The 18,525-nt window shown below is 36.5% G+C and overlaps 1 protein-coding gene across 2 annotated transcripts in view; it reads right to left on the reverse strand.

Moving 5' to 3' along the window:
• The window catches only part of LOC108695235 (cadherin-7), a 116,181-nt gene that overhangs the window by 34,420 nt on the left and 63,236 nt on the right, over positions 1–18,525 (reverse strand). For both annotated transcript variants that reach the window (XM_018223618.2, XM_041567784.1), the window contains 2 exons: positions 18,075–18,369; positions 1,822–1,941 (listed from right to left, as the gene is read on the reverse strand). In XM_018223618.2, the coding sequence (XP_018079107.1) occupies positions 1,822–1,941; positions 18,075–18,369 (415 nt within the window). The remainder of the gene's footprint in view (positions 1–1,821; positions 1,942–18,074; positions 18,370–18,525) is intronic.

An 18,525-nucleotide genomic window follows, 5' to 3' on the forward strand; every position in this document is an offset into this window, starting at 1 on the left:
ACAAATTCAAATTTAAAATCACAAACTCTGATGTAAATTTGAATGTGAAATTTATCAGCCTTCGACCATGGAAACAGTTCTAATTCGAATATTTGCCACCTAAAACTTGCCAAGTTCATTTGCAAGTCAATGCCACACTTCCCTTGAACCATGTGAATATGTAATATGTAATTGCCTTCCTGGCATTCAAGTTCTTTTTCAGAGGAAAACTCGATTTGAATAAGACTTGAATTTTTGGGTCGGGACTAGTCGATCGAATATTAAACATTCGAGTTTTTTTCATAAATAACCTCCCATTCGAGTTGTGAGTACATTCGAATTTATTTTAGTAAAAAAAAAATCACATAAATTCTAAATTTGACCTTTGATAAATAACCCCTTTGGAGTGTCCCCACAGCCCTTTTGTATTTTCATAGCTAATGTAACTTCTTCTACAAAGTCCAGAGAACAGTAAATAATTTTTGCCTGACACTTGATATCAAATAAAGGCTCCAAGAGCTATTTAAAAGCCTTATGAACACATTTTGCTCCTTAATATCCTGTATGCGTAGTTTAAATTTTATTTTTTACAACAGAAGTCACCTAACAACCACTAAACTGGAGCATTTTTAACTTTTTTTTAACTGGCAAAATATAATAGCTGGTGGAACTCTGTTATCCCAGTACAGTACCTTGTTTGAACTAATTTCTGAAGATACCACAAAAAAGTGTCATTATTCAGAGAAATATTACTCATAGTTTAAATGATTTTGTAGAAATGACAGCTCTGCTTTGGTGTCAGAAAAGTTGAATGTAATGAGCTAAATTTCTTTGCCAGCAATTTATTATTTTCAATGTGACTTTCAACACAAAAATATGTTATACTTTACATTTAAAACAGTTAGTTTGCGCAGATATAAATTCTTACAGTGTATTTCTTACTGGACTAGCAAACACATTTAAAGATAAAGTTATTAATGTGTAAATAATTAATCACAGTGAGGGACAGAATATTAACTCTAAATTCTAACAAGAAATTAACATACAACAAATACTTCACATACATCTCAGAGCAAAGCCAATCAGTTTGAAACCACTGAAATGGTTTGAGAATTCTAGATAATATCTTTTATAAGATTATATACTTTAAAGGACCAGTAACATCAATACCGAACACATTATTCTTTATTTATATATATATATATATATATATATATATATATATATATATATATATATATATATATATAGATATAATTAATTTGATCATTTGATCTGATATTACTGTTTTTCTACTCTGCTCATATAAAACTAGTTGTTTCTTTACATGATCAGGATATTTTAGGTATGTATATTCGACAAACTCAGAAATAATAATGCAGACTAATGATGAATAAATCTGCTGTCAGTTTATGCATACGTAAGTCAAGAAATTCAACAGGCCCGCAGTTGGTAGTCATTTTAAAGCAGGGGTCTCAAACAATTAGTATTCTTTGCTTCTGTCCAAATCACAAAGGAATCATCATTAAATGATAAGTTCAGTTGAATGTAGTTCTTTATTGAACACACTGTACTGTGTTGACTGTACTGACATTTAGAAAATAAATCCACATCTATACAGCAAATAAAAATATGCTCAATGCATAGTTTGACATTTTTTTTTAACATTTACTGTTTATCATTACATCAAACAACTGACAAATATTGTATATATAAAAAGGTATTAAATAATCTTTATATTAGGCAAAGGTACACAAGCTGTACACATCTATTTATTTTGTACCAATAAATATAACAAAAACTTAAAACAAAATTGCAGAATCTTTGTTAAACTTACAGTACCTGTCTTTGGCTCCACTGAAAAATAGGGCTGACCTTGAATAATGCTGTAGGAAACTCTGGCACTATTTCCATACGTTGGATCATCTGCATCTGTTGCTGTAACTTGTAGCACTGATGTTCCTTAGGAAAATGTTACACATATTAAGTTAATAAGAATCTGCAAGTCATTATAATAAATGTGCATGCCTACAGATGGAGGCCTAGGTTTTCAATATGATTTCTGAACATAGCAGATAGCAATCTCTGTTCTCTGTTATTTGTAATACAAACTGAGGGGAATTATATGTTATCGCCACTTTAAAACCAACCTATGTAATATAAGATCACACTGAGAAGCCGATTTATCAAGAACTGAATTTTCAAAAGATACAGTTATCTAATACATGTTGGCAAGCTTGCAGCTCAATGTAAAATTCTGTGTTACGTTGAAAGGTTGAAAAGCTGTTTTAATACTGGTGTTAAAAGGGAAAATAGCCCCATACCTTTAGACATGAGCCTTTCCAGCTGGGTTTATATATACAAAGCTGAACTTCCAAAAATAAATATAAACACATATATTTTTTACACTGGCATACAGTATTTCATAGATTGGGAAGGTAACCATGATAGGGTATTGCTCACTCTTAGGAACCATTAGGAACCCCCTTAGGCTCCTAGAGTAGTTCTACCCTTCCCTCTCCTTGATCCATTTTGAAGTGGAAAAAATACACATTTTATGGTATCTCTAGATCCCTACCATTAATGTTTAGCACCAATAAACGGTCACTGTCGGTCAGTAGCAGCGAGGAAATCAATTTTTTTTATTCTGGTAAAACATAAACCCCAAACTAGCGATGGGGGGAATAAATTAGCCAGACACGAATTTGCAGCATTTCGCCGCAAGCAAATTAATTTGCAAAACTGCGGCGACAATTAGCCATCGAAAAATCTACAGCATCAAAAAAATTGGCTCTTGTTAAAATTGGCACACACATAAAAATTGTCGCGGATCAAAATTCTTCTGACGCCCATTGACTTTAATGCATTTGGACCAAATAGTCGCGCGTTTAAAAATTGTCGTGCGTGTCAAAATACTTTTGTTGCCCATTGACTTCAATGCGTTTCGTGAATCACAGATTTGCTCATCACAGATTTGCTCATCACTACCCCAAGCCATGGTCCAACTGTTGATCTACTGGGCACAGCTTTGGGCAGAGGAATTCTTGTGTTGGAATGTTTTCATGAAATACATACTAACTTTAATAGAAATGGTTACTGATGGCAAATGTTTTGTTTCCCTGAAATGCATAAGTGAAAATGAAATGAAATACCTAACAATTGAAATATAAAACTGCATATGTTTAACGGTTTCTGCAATTGCCTGTGTTTGATCTGTAGTAGCGGGTTCTCTTTGCACACAGCTTACTTTTACCTATATCTTTTCCTCTAATCTATGCATTTCTTACCTTAATTAGAATATGTCCATACAACCTAGCCAGCACCCATCTCTTAAGGCTACTCCTGACAAGATAAACTACCATTTTTCCTTCTTTCCATTTTTTCTCTTTCCAGAAATACCTGTGATCTATGGCATAAAAATGCCTTGAAGTTAGTCTTGTTCTGTTAAACCCTGTTGAACAATGTGTATGAAAAAATTACATACAAAAATAAATAGGAGAAATCCCTCATTTGCATGTCTTGCCTCACATATATTTATATGGTCTCTATTAATTCTACTATTCCAGCAAGCAATGGTAACCAAGGCAATGCCATGGCTAATGATGCATACTTAACTATATCAGCCAATAGTGTTGAGCACTGCCACTGAGTCCATTTTAAAACCCCTGCTAAAGTTTCTGTTTGTATTTCTATAATCTACATATGTGGTTAAACTAATGACCTTCTATCTAGATTGGAGACATAACTAAAACTAAAGGAAAATGTTGTGCTAGCTAGTACTGAAATACAAAGCTTGTATACAGTACATTAATTCCATAGCATAAGGGGATATGATATCTTGAGAAAGCTTTACTGGAACTGTCTCCAGAATTGCCTTATTTTTATGGACTCACTACAGAAAAACTACAGTACTTCAGGTTTGAAGATGCATACTGTTGGCAGAGACAAAGCTCAGTCAGGGGATACATGTTGCCCCTTTCTTTGCCATTATATTTGTATGTTTTGTGGATGTCTAATTATCTGACATGACACCAACTTAGTGATTATGCCACTTGTAATGGTTAGAGTGATGTCTACATATTTAAGTGCCTTTGTGGAATGGCACATATGGGTAGTAGCAATAAAGGAACAGTAACACCAAAAGATGAAAGTGTTTTAAAGTAATGAGCATGTAATATACTATTGTACTGCACTGGAACAACTGTTTGTTTCAGACACTGTGTGGCCATGGGGGCAGCCATTCAAAGCTGAAAAAGGAGAAGGGGCACAGAATACACAGCAGATAACAAATAAGCTCTGTAGAACACAATGGGATTCTTCAGAAAGTATCTGTTATCTGCTGTGAATCCTATGCTTGAATGGCTGTCCACATGGCTACATAGCAGCATGTTTATATAAACTTAAGATTTGTTTCTGAAGCAAAAACACAAGTGCAGGTAAACAGTACATTATTAACAAAACAAAGTGAAAGAAGGGTGCACTCCCCTAGAGTAATCTTTATTAAAATAAATTGCACTTAAAAATTAGTAGGCATCAACACAGCTCATCAGAAGTCAAGCCCACCATGCTTCAACACTATCACAATCAAATCCAAAAATCCATTAAAATACACACTGCCTCGCTGTTCAGGAGATACTACATTGCTAGTCACAATTTGCTTACGGATAATTGGCACACAGCGCAGAGAACATATGTGGTGCAAGATTCCCTAAACTAAAATGTCTTCGCTGATGATAATGGATAGTGTGCATGTGTAACCCACACAATCAATTAGAGTGCACATTTACAGAGGACCAGCCCATGTCTAGACACCACACAATCCACACAGCGCATGCACCAAACAGAAGTCATATAAATAAAAATCGGACACACCTCACACCACACAACAAGATTTGTTGTTATGTTTTGTATACAAGTTAAAGACTTAAATGTGAAATGTGAACCATTTTAGCACAATTAGTGCACTGAAAACTTTTCTTTACCTGTTGAGGACACTGGTATCCATCTTGTGGCACAGTGTCTGGGAAAAAACTAAAGGGAAGGCACACATCTCTCAGAATGGTCTATGAGACCCCAGCATGTAAACAGAATTACATATGCTGAGTGCAATCAGAATGTAATAACTAGTGCAGCACTTCACTAGATAGAACCTGCTGGGTTTAGTACATACAGTAAATGTGGAGGTCATCTGGTGGTGTGTCTGGTGATTTCTGACTACAATTGTATACAATAATGAATACATTGCTCAGAAGGTTAAGACTTTAATGAGTATGCTCCCTGAGCTTTGAGTTATAGAAATTATGGTATAATACATTTTGCTATGGTGCATTATCTCTCAAGAGGGATTGATGCTCTTTTATCTTAGCAAATGCATCATCGAGGTTTTTATACAACAAAAAGTGAATATTTGTTAGGACATTATACTTTGGAAAACAACATACTATGTTGTTAAAACTAGAATAAAATTGCTTCCTAAGACAAGTGTATAGGTAGTCCTTCTGCATTTTATGTGAACTTGCCACCTAGGGAAGTGTGCAGACTAATGTGCCATTTTAACATCTAGGGGATTATTTACTAAAATCCTAAACGTTCTCATTATTTTAGTAACCAAACGCCCATCCAAATTTTTACCTCATTTATCAATAAATTAACTCGAAAACATCTGGCGTGGGAAAAGACGCAATAAATCAAGAAAAAAAATCAGAATTGTAAGGGTTTTTTTTCAGATTTGATTACCAAAAAAATCAGATTCAGTACAAACTCATGATATCTTCCAGTTGTAAAAGGGACATCTGCCACTGACTTTGAGATGGAGTACTTTTTTATCCGGACTTTTAGAGCCTTGGGGTATAATAAATCTCGAAAAATTGAAGGGTTTTTTTCTTGAAATATTTTTTTTCCCCCTTTAAAATTCCAACTAGAAAAAATTTGACTTAAACTCCCTTAATCTATAAATTCTAAATACAGTATACAAATATGTGCCTAATTAGACAAAAAATACAAGTTAAAGACAAAAGTCTTGGGAGAATGTCAATGTAAAACATAAAACACCAAGTTACAGGCAAAAAAAGGAAGTTCATGAAAAGTATAGACAAAGTAATTATATAGTGTCTAATAGGAGACAGGAACAATGTATATGTTATGTTTTGGTTAGCCGAGGATGAGTAGAGTATAACAGTGCTTTATTAGCAGAGTCAAGTAGGCATTACACAACAGTAAGCTTTCACTTTTAAGCCACCATGAATTATGCACAGTATGTCTGAGCACAGTGACATCTATAGGCCATTTGTTTAAACACCACATATTCCCCCTATAGTAAGAAAGCATTTGGACAACTATAATAAACAGCAACAATTAAACAGTATGCATTTTAAAACAATACTATACATTCTTCACATCACAAAGTCCTTGGTCCATGCAGGTAGTTTTCTGAGTCTCTCAGTACGCCTTATAGGTTCACTTTCTTTAGGCCTATTGCAGTTGACATCAGGAGTAGGAAATGTCCTTCATCAAATGGAGCTTCTCCAAAATCATATCTAACAAGAGCAAACCGACTTGCATTCCATATGCATTCCAGACAGTTCATATGTGTATGGTCATCGCTGGCGTCTCACTTTAAGTGGTGTAGTAAATTTAGATTGTCCTTGTTTCAGCATTCCTGGTTTCTTAATTCTGACTAAAGATCCAGGCTGAAAGAACACTTCTCTTGCACCACATTTCCTGTCAGTATAAGCCTTGCATTTGGCCTGTTGACGTTTCACAATGTCAGCAGTAGTGATGGGCGAATTTGTGCCGTTTCGCTCCGCCTAAAAATTTGCGTATTTCGCGCGAAATTCGCCAAACGGCGAAAAATTCGCGAAACGGTGCCGGCGTCTCGTTTTTGACGCCTGCGCCCGTTTTTTCGTCGCTGGCGTCCGTTTTTTCGGAAAAATTTTTTTTTGACGCCGGCGAATTTTTGCCGCAAATTTTCGCGGGCGTTTCACAAATTTATTTGCTGGCGGCGAATTCGCGCCTGGCGAATAAATTCGCCCATCACTAGTCAGCAGCAGATGATTTTGTAGGCACAGTATTTTGTGGAAGTTTGATGTCTGCAACATGTAATTTAGTGCGTATCTGTCTGCCATGTAATAATTCAGCTGGAGATGATTGGGTTGTTGCATGCCGCGTTTCTCTGTAGGAACTCTGTTGTAAATACTTTCCAAGATTTCCCAGTTAGATTTGCTGTCTGTAATGCTTCTTTGAGACTTCTGTTGAATCGCTCGATTTCTCCAATTGCTTGTGGGTAATATACTGAAGATTTCCTATGCACAATATTCCTCTCTCTCAGAAAGGATTCAAATTCATATGAGACAAACTGTGGTCCATTGTCTGATATTAACTCCTTTGGATTACCTTCTCTGCTGAAGACTGTAGACAGAAATGTTTTTACTGTAGCTGATGTTATATGAGAAACAAATGCAATTTCAGGCCATTTACTGTAATAGTCTATCAAGGTTATAGCAAATCTACAATCTATAGGAGCATCTGTAAAAGGACCGACAATATCAATAGCATGTTTTTCCCATGCTGAATCAGGGAATGGTACTAGCTGAAGTGGTTGTGTATGTGCGATAGATGTTTTGTCATGATTCTGACAAGTAACACAAGAATAAATGGCAGTTACCACATCAGCATCCATTGCTGGCCACCAGTATAGTTCTCATAGTCTTTGTTTTGTACATACAATTCCTTGATGACTCTCATGTGCAAGTTGTATGAGCTTTTCTTGCAAGGTCTCTGGTACCAGTAAACGATGAGCTCCACGGACAACTAGGGATGTAGCGAACCGCCTATAATGTGTTCGCGAACGCCGTTCGCGAACACCGGCAAAAATTGCGAACAGTTCGCGAACATCGAACATCCGAAAATCGTTCGATTCGAAGGATTTTTGTTCGAATCGAACGAAAATCGTTCGATTTTAGCGATCGAATGGTCGAACGATTTTGACGCGAACGCCTATTGGCGAACGTCGCGCGACGTTCGCGAACTTGCGGTGGACGCGAACAGCCGATGTTCGCGTGAACAAGTTCGCCGGCGAACATTCCGCGACATCCCTACGGACAACATAGTCATCTACTAAGGACAGCTCATGTCTAATCCTGTAGTAAGGTTGAAGATCAGGACTGAGTTTCTTCTCAGCATATGGCCATTTACTTTGTAAGATGTCCCGTAGTTTTACTTGAATTGGACATGTGAGGCAAGCTTGCTTAAAATCAGCAGCTGTAACTGTAATTGACAGTAAATCAGTCAATGCTACAACTTCAATGTCGTCATCCAGTGTATCAGCAGCTGCAGGTAAACAAACAATCAGCAGTAACATTTTTCAAACCTGGTTTGTATTGCATTTTGTAGTTGAAATTCAGTAGCCTTGCTGACCATCTAGCTATACGCATTCCAGCTCTTCCTAGTCCCTTTGTTGTAAGCAGTGTAGTTAAAGGGCTATGATCAGTGCATAAGGTAAATTATCTACCCCATAGGTAGGTTCTCCATTTTTCTGTTGCCCAAACACATGCTAGAGCTTCTTTTTCAACAGTGGAATACTTACGCTCTGTCTCTGTAAGTAGGGATGTAGCGAACCGCCGAGTATGTGTTCGCGAACGCCGTTCGCGAACACCGGCAAAAAATGCGAACAGTTCGCGAACTGTTCGCGAACTTCGAACATCCGAAAATCGTTCGATTCGAACGATCGTAGGATTTTTAATCGTTCGATCGAACGATTTTCGTTCGAATCGAACGAAAATCGTTCGATTTTAGCGATCGAATGGTCGAATGGTCGAACGATTTTGACGCGAACGCCTATTGGCGAACGTCGCGCGACGTTCGCGAACTTGCGGCGGACGCGAACAGCCGATGTTCACGCGAACAAGTTCGCCGCAGAACAGTTCGCTCCATCCCTATCTGTAAGTGTTCTGGATGCAAATGCAACAGTTGTCTCTGTAAGATCAGCATGGATCTGTGTGAGAATTGCACCAGCGCCATAGTCTGAAGCATCTGTAGTAACCATAGTGGGTAGTGCAGGATCAAATAAAGCTAGCGCTGGACTGTTCACAATTAGCTGTTTCACTATTTCAAAGCTATGTTGAGCAGACTCTGACCACACCAGACTTAAAGTTCCACGTAATAGTGCTCTAAGTGGCTCCACAACTGAAGCATAGTTGGGAATAAATTTAGAATACCATGAAGTAAGACCTAAGAAAGCTCGTAAGGTTTAGAAATCACATGGAGGAGGTGCTAGTGTAACAGCGTTGACATGGTCAGGGTCAGGCAGTAATCCATCTTGTGAGATTATATGACCCAAAAATGAAAGCTGAGTTTGTCTGAAGTGGCATTTGGAAAGGTTCAGTTTCAGTCCTGCAGAATCAATGCATTTCAGAACCTTTTCTAGGTACTTGTCATGAAGATCCATAGTTGGAGCGTAGACAATTATATCATCCAAGTAGCATTCTACACCAGGTATGCCATGGAGTATAGAAGACATCAGTCTTTGAAAACAACTCAGTGCTGAAGCCAGTCCATAAGGTACACGCTTAAACCGAAACAAACCCTCATGGGTGATAAATGCAGTGAGGTCTCTACTTTCCTCATGCAGTAATACTTGATGATAAGCACTCTGAAGATCCAGAGTAGAAAATAATTTTGTGTGGCAAGGGATGATTATCCATAACAACTGCTTTATTAGGTTCACGAAGATCAACACACAATCGAATACCTCCAGTTTTCTTAATTTTTACAACAATTGGTGAACCCCATTCAGAGGTTTCTGATTTTTCAATCACATCTTGCTCTACCAGTTTCTTTAGTTCCTGTGAGACAGTCTCCCTTATAGAGTAGGGCAATTGCCTCAATTTCTGGTGTACTGGTTTTACATCTGCTCTCCACTTATCTTTGTGTACAAAGTTCTTTGCACAACCCAGTGAAGTGTTGCTTTGTGGTGAAATTTTAGACACTGGCTGTGTGGCAGGCACTGGTGCTGTAGTAATGAGACCATCAACTAATTGTAGGTTTAATGCAGCAAAGAGATTCCTTCCAAATATAGCAGTACCCTTATTCACAATGTAAAAGTCACATTTTGCAGTATTGGATTCAAATTGTACAGTCAATGGCAAGCAACCAAGCACAGGGATTGGAAAAAAAGGTGCAGGCTGCTGCAGAGGTAGAAGAGCCATCCTTATTGCCATTTGTTATGTTTTGGTTAGCCGAGGATGAGTAGAGTATAACAGTGCTTTATTAGCAGAGTCATGCAGGCATTACACAACAGTAAGCTTTCACTTTCACTTTTAAGCTACCAGGAAGTATGCACAGTATGTCTAAGCACAGTAACATCTACAGGCCATTTGTATCCAGGACCATGGGGTCTGCTACACATAAATCCCCCCTCCATAGTGATTTTTCAATCTTAAAATATGTGCACCCACCTCAGTGCACGAGTAAGGTTCATGAGTGGAGGGAGGGCAGGTGGTCAGACGGGCATTGAGATGCATGCTGGTTGCTGTGTGTGCTGGCCCTCTCCAAAATGTTTTCTGTGGAGGGGCTTAGCGTCAGCTAGTTACACTGAAAGAAATGGATTATCTGAAATCACAATAATTGTGCATTTTTTTAACATTGCCAGGTAAAATTCTTCATGAATAATATATGAATAATATATGATGAAGAATCTAAATAGAAAACAGAAACTGTAGATAGATAGCACTGAATATTCCATGGCCAAGTACACAGCCATTTTATATTGCCATGATTGTAAAAGCAACCCCATCCACAAGCAGTTTGCACCAGTACAACCTGTAAAATATACAGCACTGATTAATAAATCTGCTGCTATATGTTTATCAAATGTGAGAAGACAACTATTTAAAACATTAATTAAACAGTTTACGCCACAACCAATGCATTTATATAGGCTTGTGGTGTGTTTTTTGTTTTTTTTTAATAATTTTCAATTTATACTGTCAACAATGATGAAACATGTTCAAAAGGATCTAAATATAAATATACAGATAATAATAAGTAGCATCTCACGTTCAAATATTTGCTAGCTATAAAACCTTATGAATCAAAGCATAAAACAAAATAACACGGTACTCTGTCTATGGTGGGAGAAGGACAGAGGGAGACAGACAGGAGAAATTACATTTTTCCTGTCCAAATACACCTGGCAAAGAGACATAAAAAAACAGACAAAAGCTAAGATGCAAGCACAGTCCAATGGAGAGTCTGCAGTGTAGCAAGAATAACATGTCATATTAAATGCTCTGTACATACCAGCAACTTGATCCAGAACAATTTGCCAGCATATTTGCATCCAGCATGATAAATGAATCCTGTAACAATATATACAAAAACAGGTGTGGTAAAGGAACATCACCAAAATAAAATCAGTTCTCCAAAAGTCTTTAATAATGGTCTTAAATATCAAACTTTAACAAGAATAAATAAAAACATCATCATACTAGTGTTATTTAGTAAACTTCAAGGGGGTATACATTTATAAGTAGACCCTTTCTGCATCTTCTGGGGCACTGTGTGTTTATGTATAATTATGCCTTCCAAGGCAATCACTGATCCCTGAGTGCATCTGCTTTACTGCTGATATACTGAAACCATTGTGCGATAGGAGTAATGTCTTCTGATGGATTCACAAGACAAGTTGTAGTCTGTGCTGCAAATCTGTTGAGAAATCTCTGCTACTGAAGAAGTGGTAAAGTTTTATCTTGTGCTGTGGGTAACTGGGTAACTGACAGGGTGTGCACAGAGGCTATGTAACTATTGGGAAAATATTTACTATCCTCCAAAAGTATGGGACAATAAAGAGAAGGTTATACTTACAAATATAGGATAGCTAAGTAACAGAACAAGGCAAGCAAAGTACTGTATCTCCAAATCAAGGGGAATATTAATCAACATTACAGATACCATAGCCAATTTCAATAGAATATGTTTAAACTTGTGGAAACACAGAGTAATAGTAGTGCCATTATCTCAAGTGTTTTGACACAATATTGCAATGGTTTGAAAATGAATAACAAAACAAAACAAAAACATTATTGAAAAATGTGATTTTAGTTATGAAATATCAAAGAAATATAAGATAACATGAGCTCTATAGGAGCATCTTTAACTCTATTCATGTTCTGTCCATTCAAGCTCCTAGCTAGTTCTGTGTAAGTCAGAACTGCAGTACAGAATTCATTCTATCATTTAAAAATCCAGAGTATGTATTGTTTATTCATGAAAAGTAATTTGCATGTTTATTTTAATAATAATAATAATAATAATAATAATAATAATAATAATAATAATAATAATCATCATCATATTTAATAATAATAATTTTAATAATTTGCTGACAAATATATTTTCAATATTACATGAATTTCAAATTATTATGGGTTAAGCGTTTTTTTATGGTTTTACTGCAGCCTTTTTGCACTTTGAACACTGCATTTGGCATCTCAAACAAGGCCTAGTATACTAGCTATTAAAACCTAGATTGCAATCACTATTATTGTGAAAACAACTTTTCTGAAAAAAAATAGATTAAGGGGCAGATTTACATAGGGTCGAATATCGAGGGTTAATTAACCCTCGATATTCGACTGCCGAATGTAAATACTTCGACTTCGAATATTGAAGTCGAAGGATTTACCGCAAATAGCTCGATCGAAGGATCAAACTAAAAATCCATCGATCAAACGAGTTTTCTTCTACCTAAAAATTGTTACCTTGGACCTTCCCCATAGGCTAAAATGGCACCTCAGTAGGTTTTAGGTGGTAAAGTAGGGGGTCAAAGTTTTTTTTTAAAGAGACAGTACTTCGACTATCGAATGGTCGGATAGTCGAACGATTTTTAGTTCGATCGTAGTCGCCAATTCGATGGTCGAAGTAGCCAAAAAAAACATTCGAAATTCGAAGTTTTTTTTATTCTATTCCTTCACTCAAGCTAAGTAAATGGGCCCCTTACTGTTTCTTATACCAAAAAATAAAATACTCAAAAATTAAGATGTTACTGTTCCTTCAAAAAAGAGATTGACAAATAGCTATATTGTAAACATGGCAATTTTTTTTGTTTCTTTGTTTAAAGGATGTACAGTATTTTTAATTGACCACTAATTTATTGATATTATTTGGCTTAATACTGTCATTCCTGAATCAGATCAAACCTTTTTTAGTAAAGAAAAGATATTTAAATTAATAGCACTTGAACAAGATATTAAATGTATCATCTGTTTTTTTTTTATTACAAGGGTATTATTTATAAAACCGTACAAAATGTTTTAGAGTTGTTTTAAAATTAAGTATTTATAATTTTACCTTGCTGTCCCTACAAGTTCATTAACCACTCATAGCAATCAGCTGGAGTATTTATAACGTAGTGTATTTTTTTAAGCCAAACTAATGGCATAATAATTATTTAATTTGACATCACTCTAGACCCATTTGAAGTCAATGAGATGAATCAGAATCGAAATTTTGGCTACATGTAAAATGATTACAACTGAATAAATACATTATTTTACACATCTTACAATGGCATTAGTGTGAAGATGTTTAGTGTATATAAACTGTGTTATATACATTTTTATGAACATGCCCCTGTTACTGAATAGAAATAGAGAGGTTTTCTCTGATAACTTTGCTAATATAAGCACAGTCACCCTGACGAAGATTCCTGTGTGGAATCGAAACGTTGGTCCATCTAATAAACCTACAGGAACTGAATTGTTTGTCTTATCCTGATTGAATATGGAGTGCCGTCATCGAACGGATTATTTATACATTTAAAGACTGGCAACCAGCCTTTGGATCTCCTTTATGGTTGTACGTTCCTTTTCGGTATATTTATATATATGTATATATATATACTCACAGCAGCCGCTATCAAGCGTGTATCAGCAAATCTTTTATTTGTGCATGGTGTAGCAACACGTTTCGGCTCACAAGGAACCGTCGTCAGGATATATATATTAAAATAGTAGAACGCCTCAGCACACTCACCAGTGAAGACCGACATGGTGCTCAGCCACCTTAGGGACGCCATCTCATCCCCATATGTATAAAGTCTTTAGAAATAAGAGGCGGCACTAAGGTTTTTCTTTGCAAAAAGGATATATTCATTGATTCACATCACAGATGCGACGTTACGGACAATGAACTTGCCCTTTATCAAGTATATATATATATATATATATATATATATATATATATATATATATATATATATATATATATATAAACACACACTAATTAACTGTCTACAGACAATAAAGCATTTATAAAGACAAGATGCAGACTCACTCATTACAGCTTAGGAGATGTTCACATGTTTAAAAACAAAAGTAAATAAAAGCTCTATACAGAGAAAATGAGTGTTGGTACACAAAAGACAATGGCACATTTATTTTGCAACTATAAACATATTCTATTGATTTGTATCTGGTAATAAGATTTATATTTCCATTGTTCTTATTTAGTCTCAATATGAAGCATTTGCCTGGTTTACTCGCTGGGTAATGTCCCCCACAAAGAGATTCTGACAACTATACTGATTCTTTCCACAACATTATATTACTTGTTAAAGTTTGATAGCTCATGCTATAAATTATGATTGAAGTACTGTTTTTTTCAACCACACATGTTTTTATATGTAATGTTACAAAATACATTTAATAAGACATTAGAATCTACGGAAATGATATACAATCAAATCAATAAATAAGAACAATCTGAAGGCTTACATGGAGGCCAACATTCTTTTGATTAAACAAATTTTCTTAAAAACCACAAATGCCAAATTATTTATTAAAACATCCTAATATAAATAGCATGAATGAATTGAACCGAGGAACTAATCCGAATATTAATATGAAAATCCTCTAATTTTTTTTGTTCAATTACAAATGAAAAAACCCAGTGCTCTTTTTAGTGAGCACATCTGAAACACGGGGCTTGCTTCATGTAATTAAGTTATTCACATTTTGCATTGAAATAGGAAATAGGGCTCTACGTTTTAGCCAAAAAAATTTATTCAAATAACAAATATAAATAGTCGTTGATATTGCTTTACAGTTTTTTTACTTTACTTTCTAAAGTGGTAATCCAATTAAAACGTAATTTACATTATGTTATACAATGGTCTATTATTTAATTGGTCTTCATTATTTATAGTTTCTGAATTATTTGCCTATTTCCTTTTCTGTCCTTTTTCCACCTTGCAATTTAAAATGCTTTTTGCTTGTTTTGCAAAGCTAAAATGTTAAATTACTTATCTTTCCTCTCATATTCATCTTCTAGTTTATTTCAGTTATTCAAACCACTGTTTAGACCATAACTGGACCATAGGTACTGCAGATACATGCTGAAATTCTATACTGGGGACCTGCTAAACAAAAAGAAAAATACAACAAAAACCAGAAAAAATAAAAAATGAAGACCAATTGCATTATTACTGTATACATCATAGTAAAAAAACTATTGAAAGGTAAATAACCCTTTTTAAACAGGGTACATAGGCCAAAATGTCCACTACCATACCAACAAGGTAACAGAGAATTGCACAAAAATCGTAATTACAAGGCCAATGCCACTAAACCTTGGTACAATTTTTGAGCTAGTCTAGTAATCTGGTAAATCTTCTAAATTGTTAAATGATGTACATGTAGTCACTGAGGGATATGGGCCTTCAGTTAGCACTTGGAAGTGATTTTTACAGATTAACGGGGGAATGTAATATCACGCGCAATCGCATAAACTGTTCGCAAATCGAATTGCGAGTAGTTTGTGCGCGAGAGTGGGTATGTAATAATTCGCTTTGCGACTGTTCTGCTACATTTGCGACTGTTTCTGCCGTTTCCCTCCACTTTGCGAACTTTTGTTATTGCGCTCTATTGCGCTGTTGCGCTGTCGCAAATTGCTTATATTGCGCTAGGTTTTTTAACGAGTCGTGTCTGTAGTCGCTGTTCAATGCAAATGTTATTCGCAATCTAATCGCAACAATACCTGGGGGTCTAGTGGTGAAGCACATCTGTCTTCTGAAGCCCGTCTGTCTTCTGTGAGCATGCCCGGCGTGCACACGTCTTTTACAACCGGACGTGCATACGCAATGACGTCCATGCGAAAATGTAAATATTTAATGGGCCCATCTTCTATTTTCAAGTTGCCCAACGTAGGTTTTGTTTGGTAGTTCCTGGGTGCTATTATTATTCTGATTCCTGTGTTCTGACCTTCTGCCTGTTCTGACCCTGATGTTTACTGCCTGTCCTGACCCTTTTGCATGTTTTGACTGCAATTACGGATTCTGATTTTGTACTACGTTGTCTGTCCCTTGACTACGTACTGCTTGATTCTGTCCATCTGATTAACACTCTGGTTCCCTTGTCTGCCCAGAAACTCAGCATTGGTTCTCTCACTATAAGTCCTTGCAGCATCCGAGTAGCGGAGGGCTCCTCCCAAAGTGAAAGGCGGCGGCTATAGGCTAAAGTGTGAGCTGATACCAAAACCATGGGTCACTTTCTGGGTTTTGGGTAACTGAGCGTGACATTACGTTGAGCATGGAAAAATGGACACTGAAGGTGCCTCTGCTGCTTCTTCTGCCTCTCTGGAAGTTTTACGTGCTAGCCTTCTGCAATGTCTCTGGGATTAAAAGGTAAAACAAGACCAGATTGTCCAGTGTCTGCAAGGACGCTCTGCTAGGGTGGAAGCAATCTGCTCCTGCGTCACTGTGGAATACACTTCCAGTAACAGTGAATTCTGCTCCAGTGGAGCCTAAAATCCCTTTCCCAGACAAATTCAATGGGGATGGGGTACATTTTGTCAGGAGGCATGTAAGGTATATTTACGTTTTTTTACCCTGCTCCTTCCCCACTGAGCAAGAAAGGGTAAAATTTGTAATAACCTTACTCTAAGGGGATCTTCAGATGTGGGCTTATAGTCTTCTGAGGACCCAGCCCGCTATTTTTTAGCAATTTTTTCTCAAAAAAGTTTGGAGATGGATCCTACCAAGGTTAACTAAACTTAGGGATCCAGTGGCTCCCTCTAGATGGGGGGGGTTTAATGTAACAATACCTGGTTTTTCTAGTGGTGAAGCTGTGGGGACATATCTTTTAAAATCGGACTGCATTACGTCATTGCATGTGGTGTGAAAATTCAAATATTTAAATGGCCCATGTTCTATTTTCAAGTTGCCCAATGTAGGTTCTGTTTGGTAGTTCCTGGGTGCTATTATTATTCTGATTCCTGTGTTCATTTGACATTTGACCAATAAATGCTAGCTGCTCATTGGTTGGTATGCTTTATGGGAAACATTGCACCTTTACAGAAATGTATAGGGGTCGCCAAGGTACATCTAAATGTAAGAAAGACTATATTTCCTAGAAATCCATTTCCTGGACTACTTACTTCTACCCTAAGAAAAAATTGGAAAAAAATTTATAGATGAAAGGTTATGGTTAGTCCCTGCTTTTTAGAAGCCAAGAAAAATAATTGTGTCAAGCAATTGCAATGGCCCATTTGTGAATGGACCCTCCTTAGGGTCTGTGAACTTTGTAGTTATACATAAGGGCAATGGCCCATGCTCAGCACCCTGCACTGTACCTGCACCTCACAGTTCTTAGCTTTTCTAGCAAGTAAAAGATCCCCACATAGAACCAATAAAATGCCCAGGACTATGACAAACCATTTGGCGTTTTCTCAAGTATGGCAGTCTGATGTACCTATTCTGGGTGTTTGAATGATACTCAAGCTATAGGTGTTATGGGTGCCCCAGGCGATGACCATTTTTCAAATCCAGGCAACACTATAGATCCCAATTTTTGCAAATTGCACATTGCCCTATACATTACAAATGTTTAAACACATCAGGTTCACTTTAATAAGAATGAAACATGAATAAAACTCCTAATTTTACAAAAGGCATTCTACAGCACTTTCGTCTGTACCAAAATTACCAGTCATTATTTTTTTTTCTTCATAAATTGCTACTGTTAAATGCCATTTTAAATAAACAAGCATATTATTTCTATAGATTTTTAAAATACAGATTATTGAATAAATAAGATTCTTACCAACAGGAGACATTTCAGGAATTCCAGCTGTGTAAGGACCATCCAGAAACTTAGGCTCATTGTCATTTATATCTTGTACTTTAATGACAAACTCAGACTCAGGTTCCATTGGCTTGTCTGTTAACCTGTCAATAGCCTGGGCCTTCAGTGTGTAGTAGGCTTGTTCCTCTCTATCCAACCTCTTTGAAGCATGAATATCTCCAGTATTCTCATTAATACTGAAAATGGAACTTGCCCCTTCCCCTGTCAAGACATATTTGATGGCATCATCTCCTCTATCCGCATCAGAGTGAAGCTGTTGAAAAATTGACAAGAGCGAGTATTAACTTAAAGAGTCAGTGGTACAGAGATGTGCAGAAAGCAATCATTGTGTCAAAGAGGAAACATGCATTGTAATTGTTCTTAAAATTATCTGAAGAAAGTTTCTTGTTTGCAGCTTCAAAATATGATA

Source organism: Xenopus laevis, chromosome 6S (assembly GCF_017654675.1).
Source record: "Xenopus laevis strain J_2021 chromosome 6S, Xenopus_laevis_v10.1, whole genome shotgun sequence".
NCBI classification, from domain to species: domain Eukaryota; kingdom Metazoa; phylum Chordata; class Amphibia; order Anura; family Pipidae; genus Xenopus; species Xenopus laevis.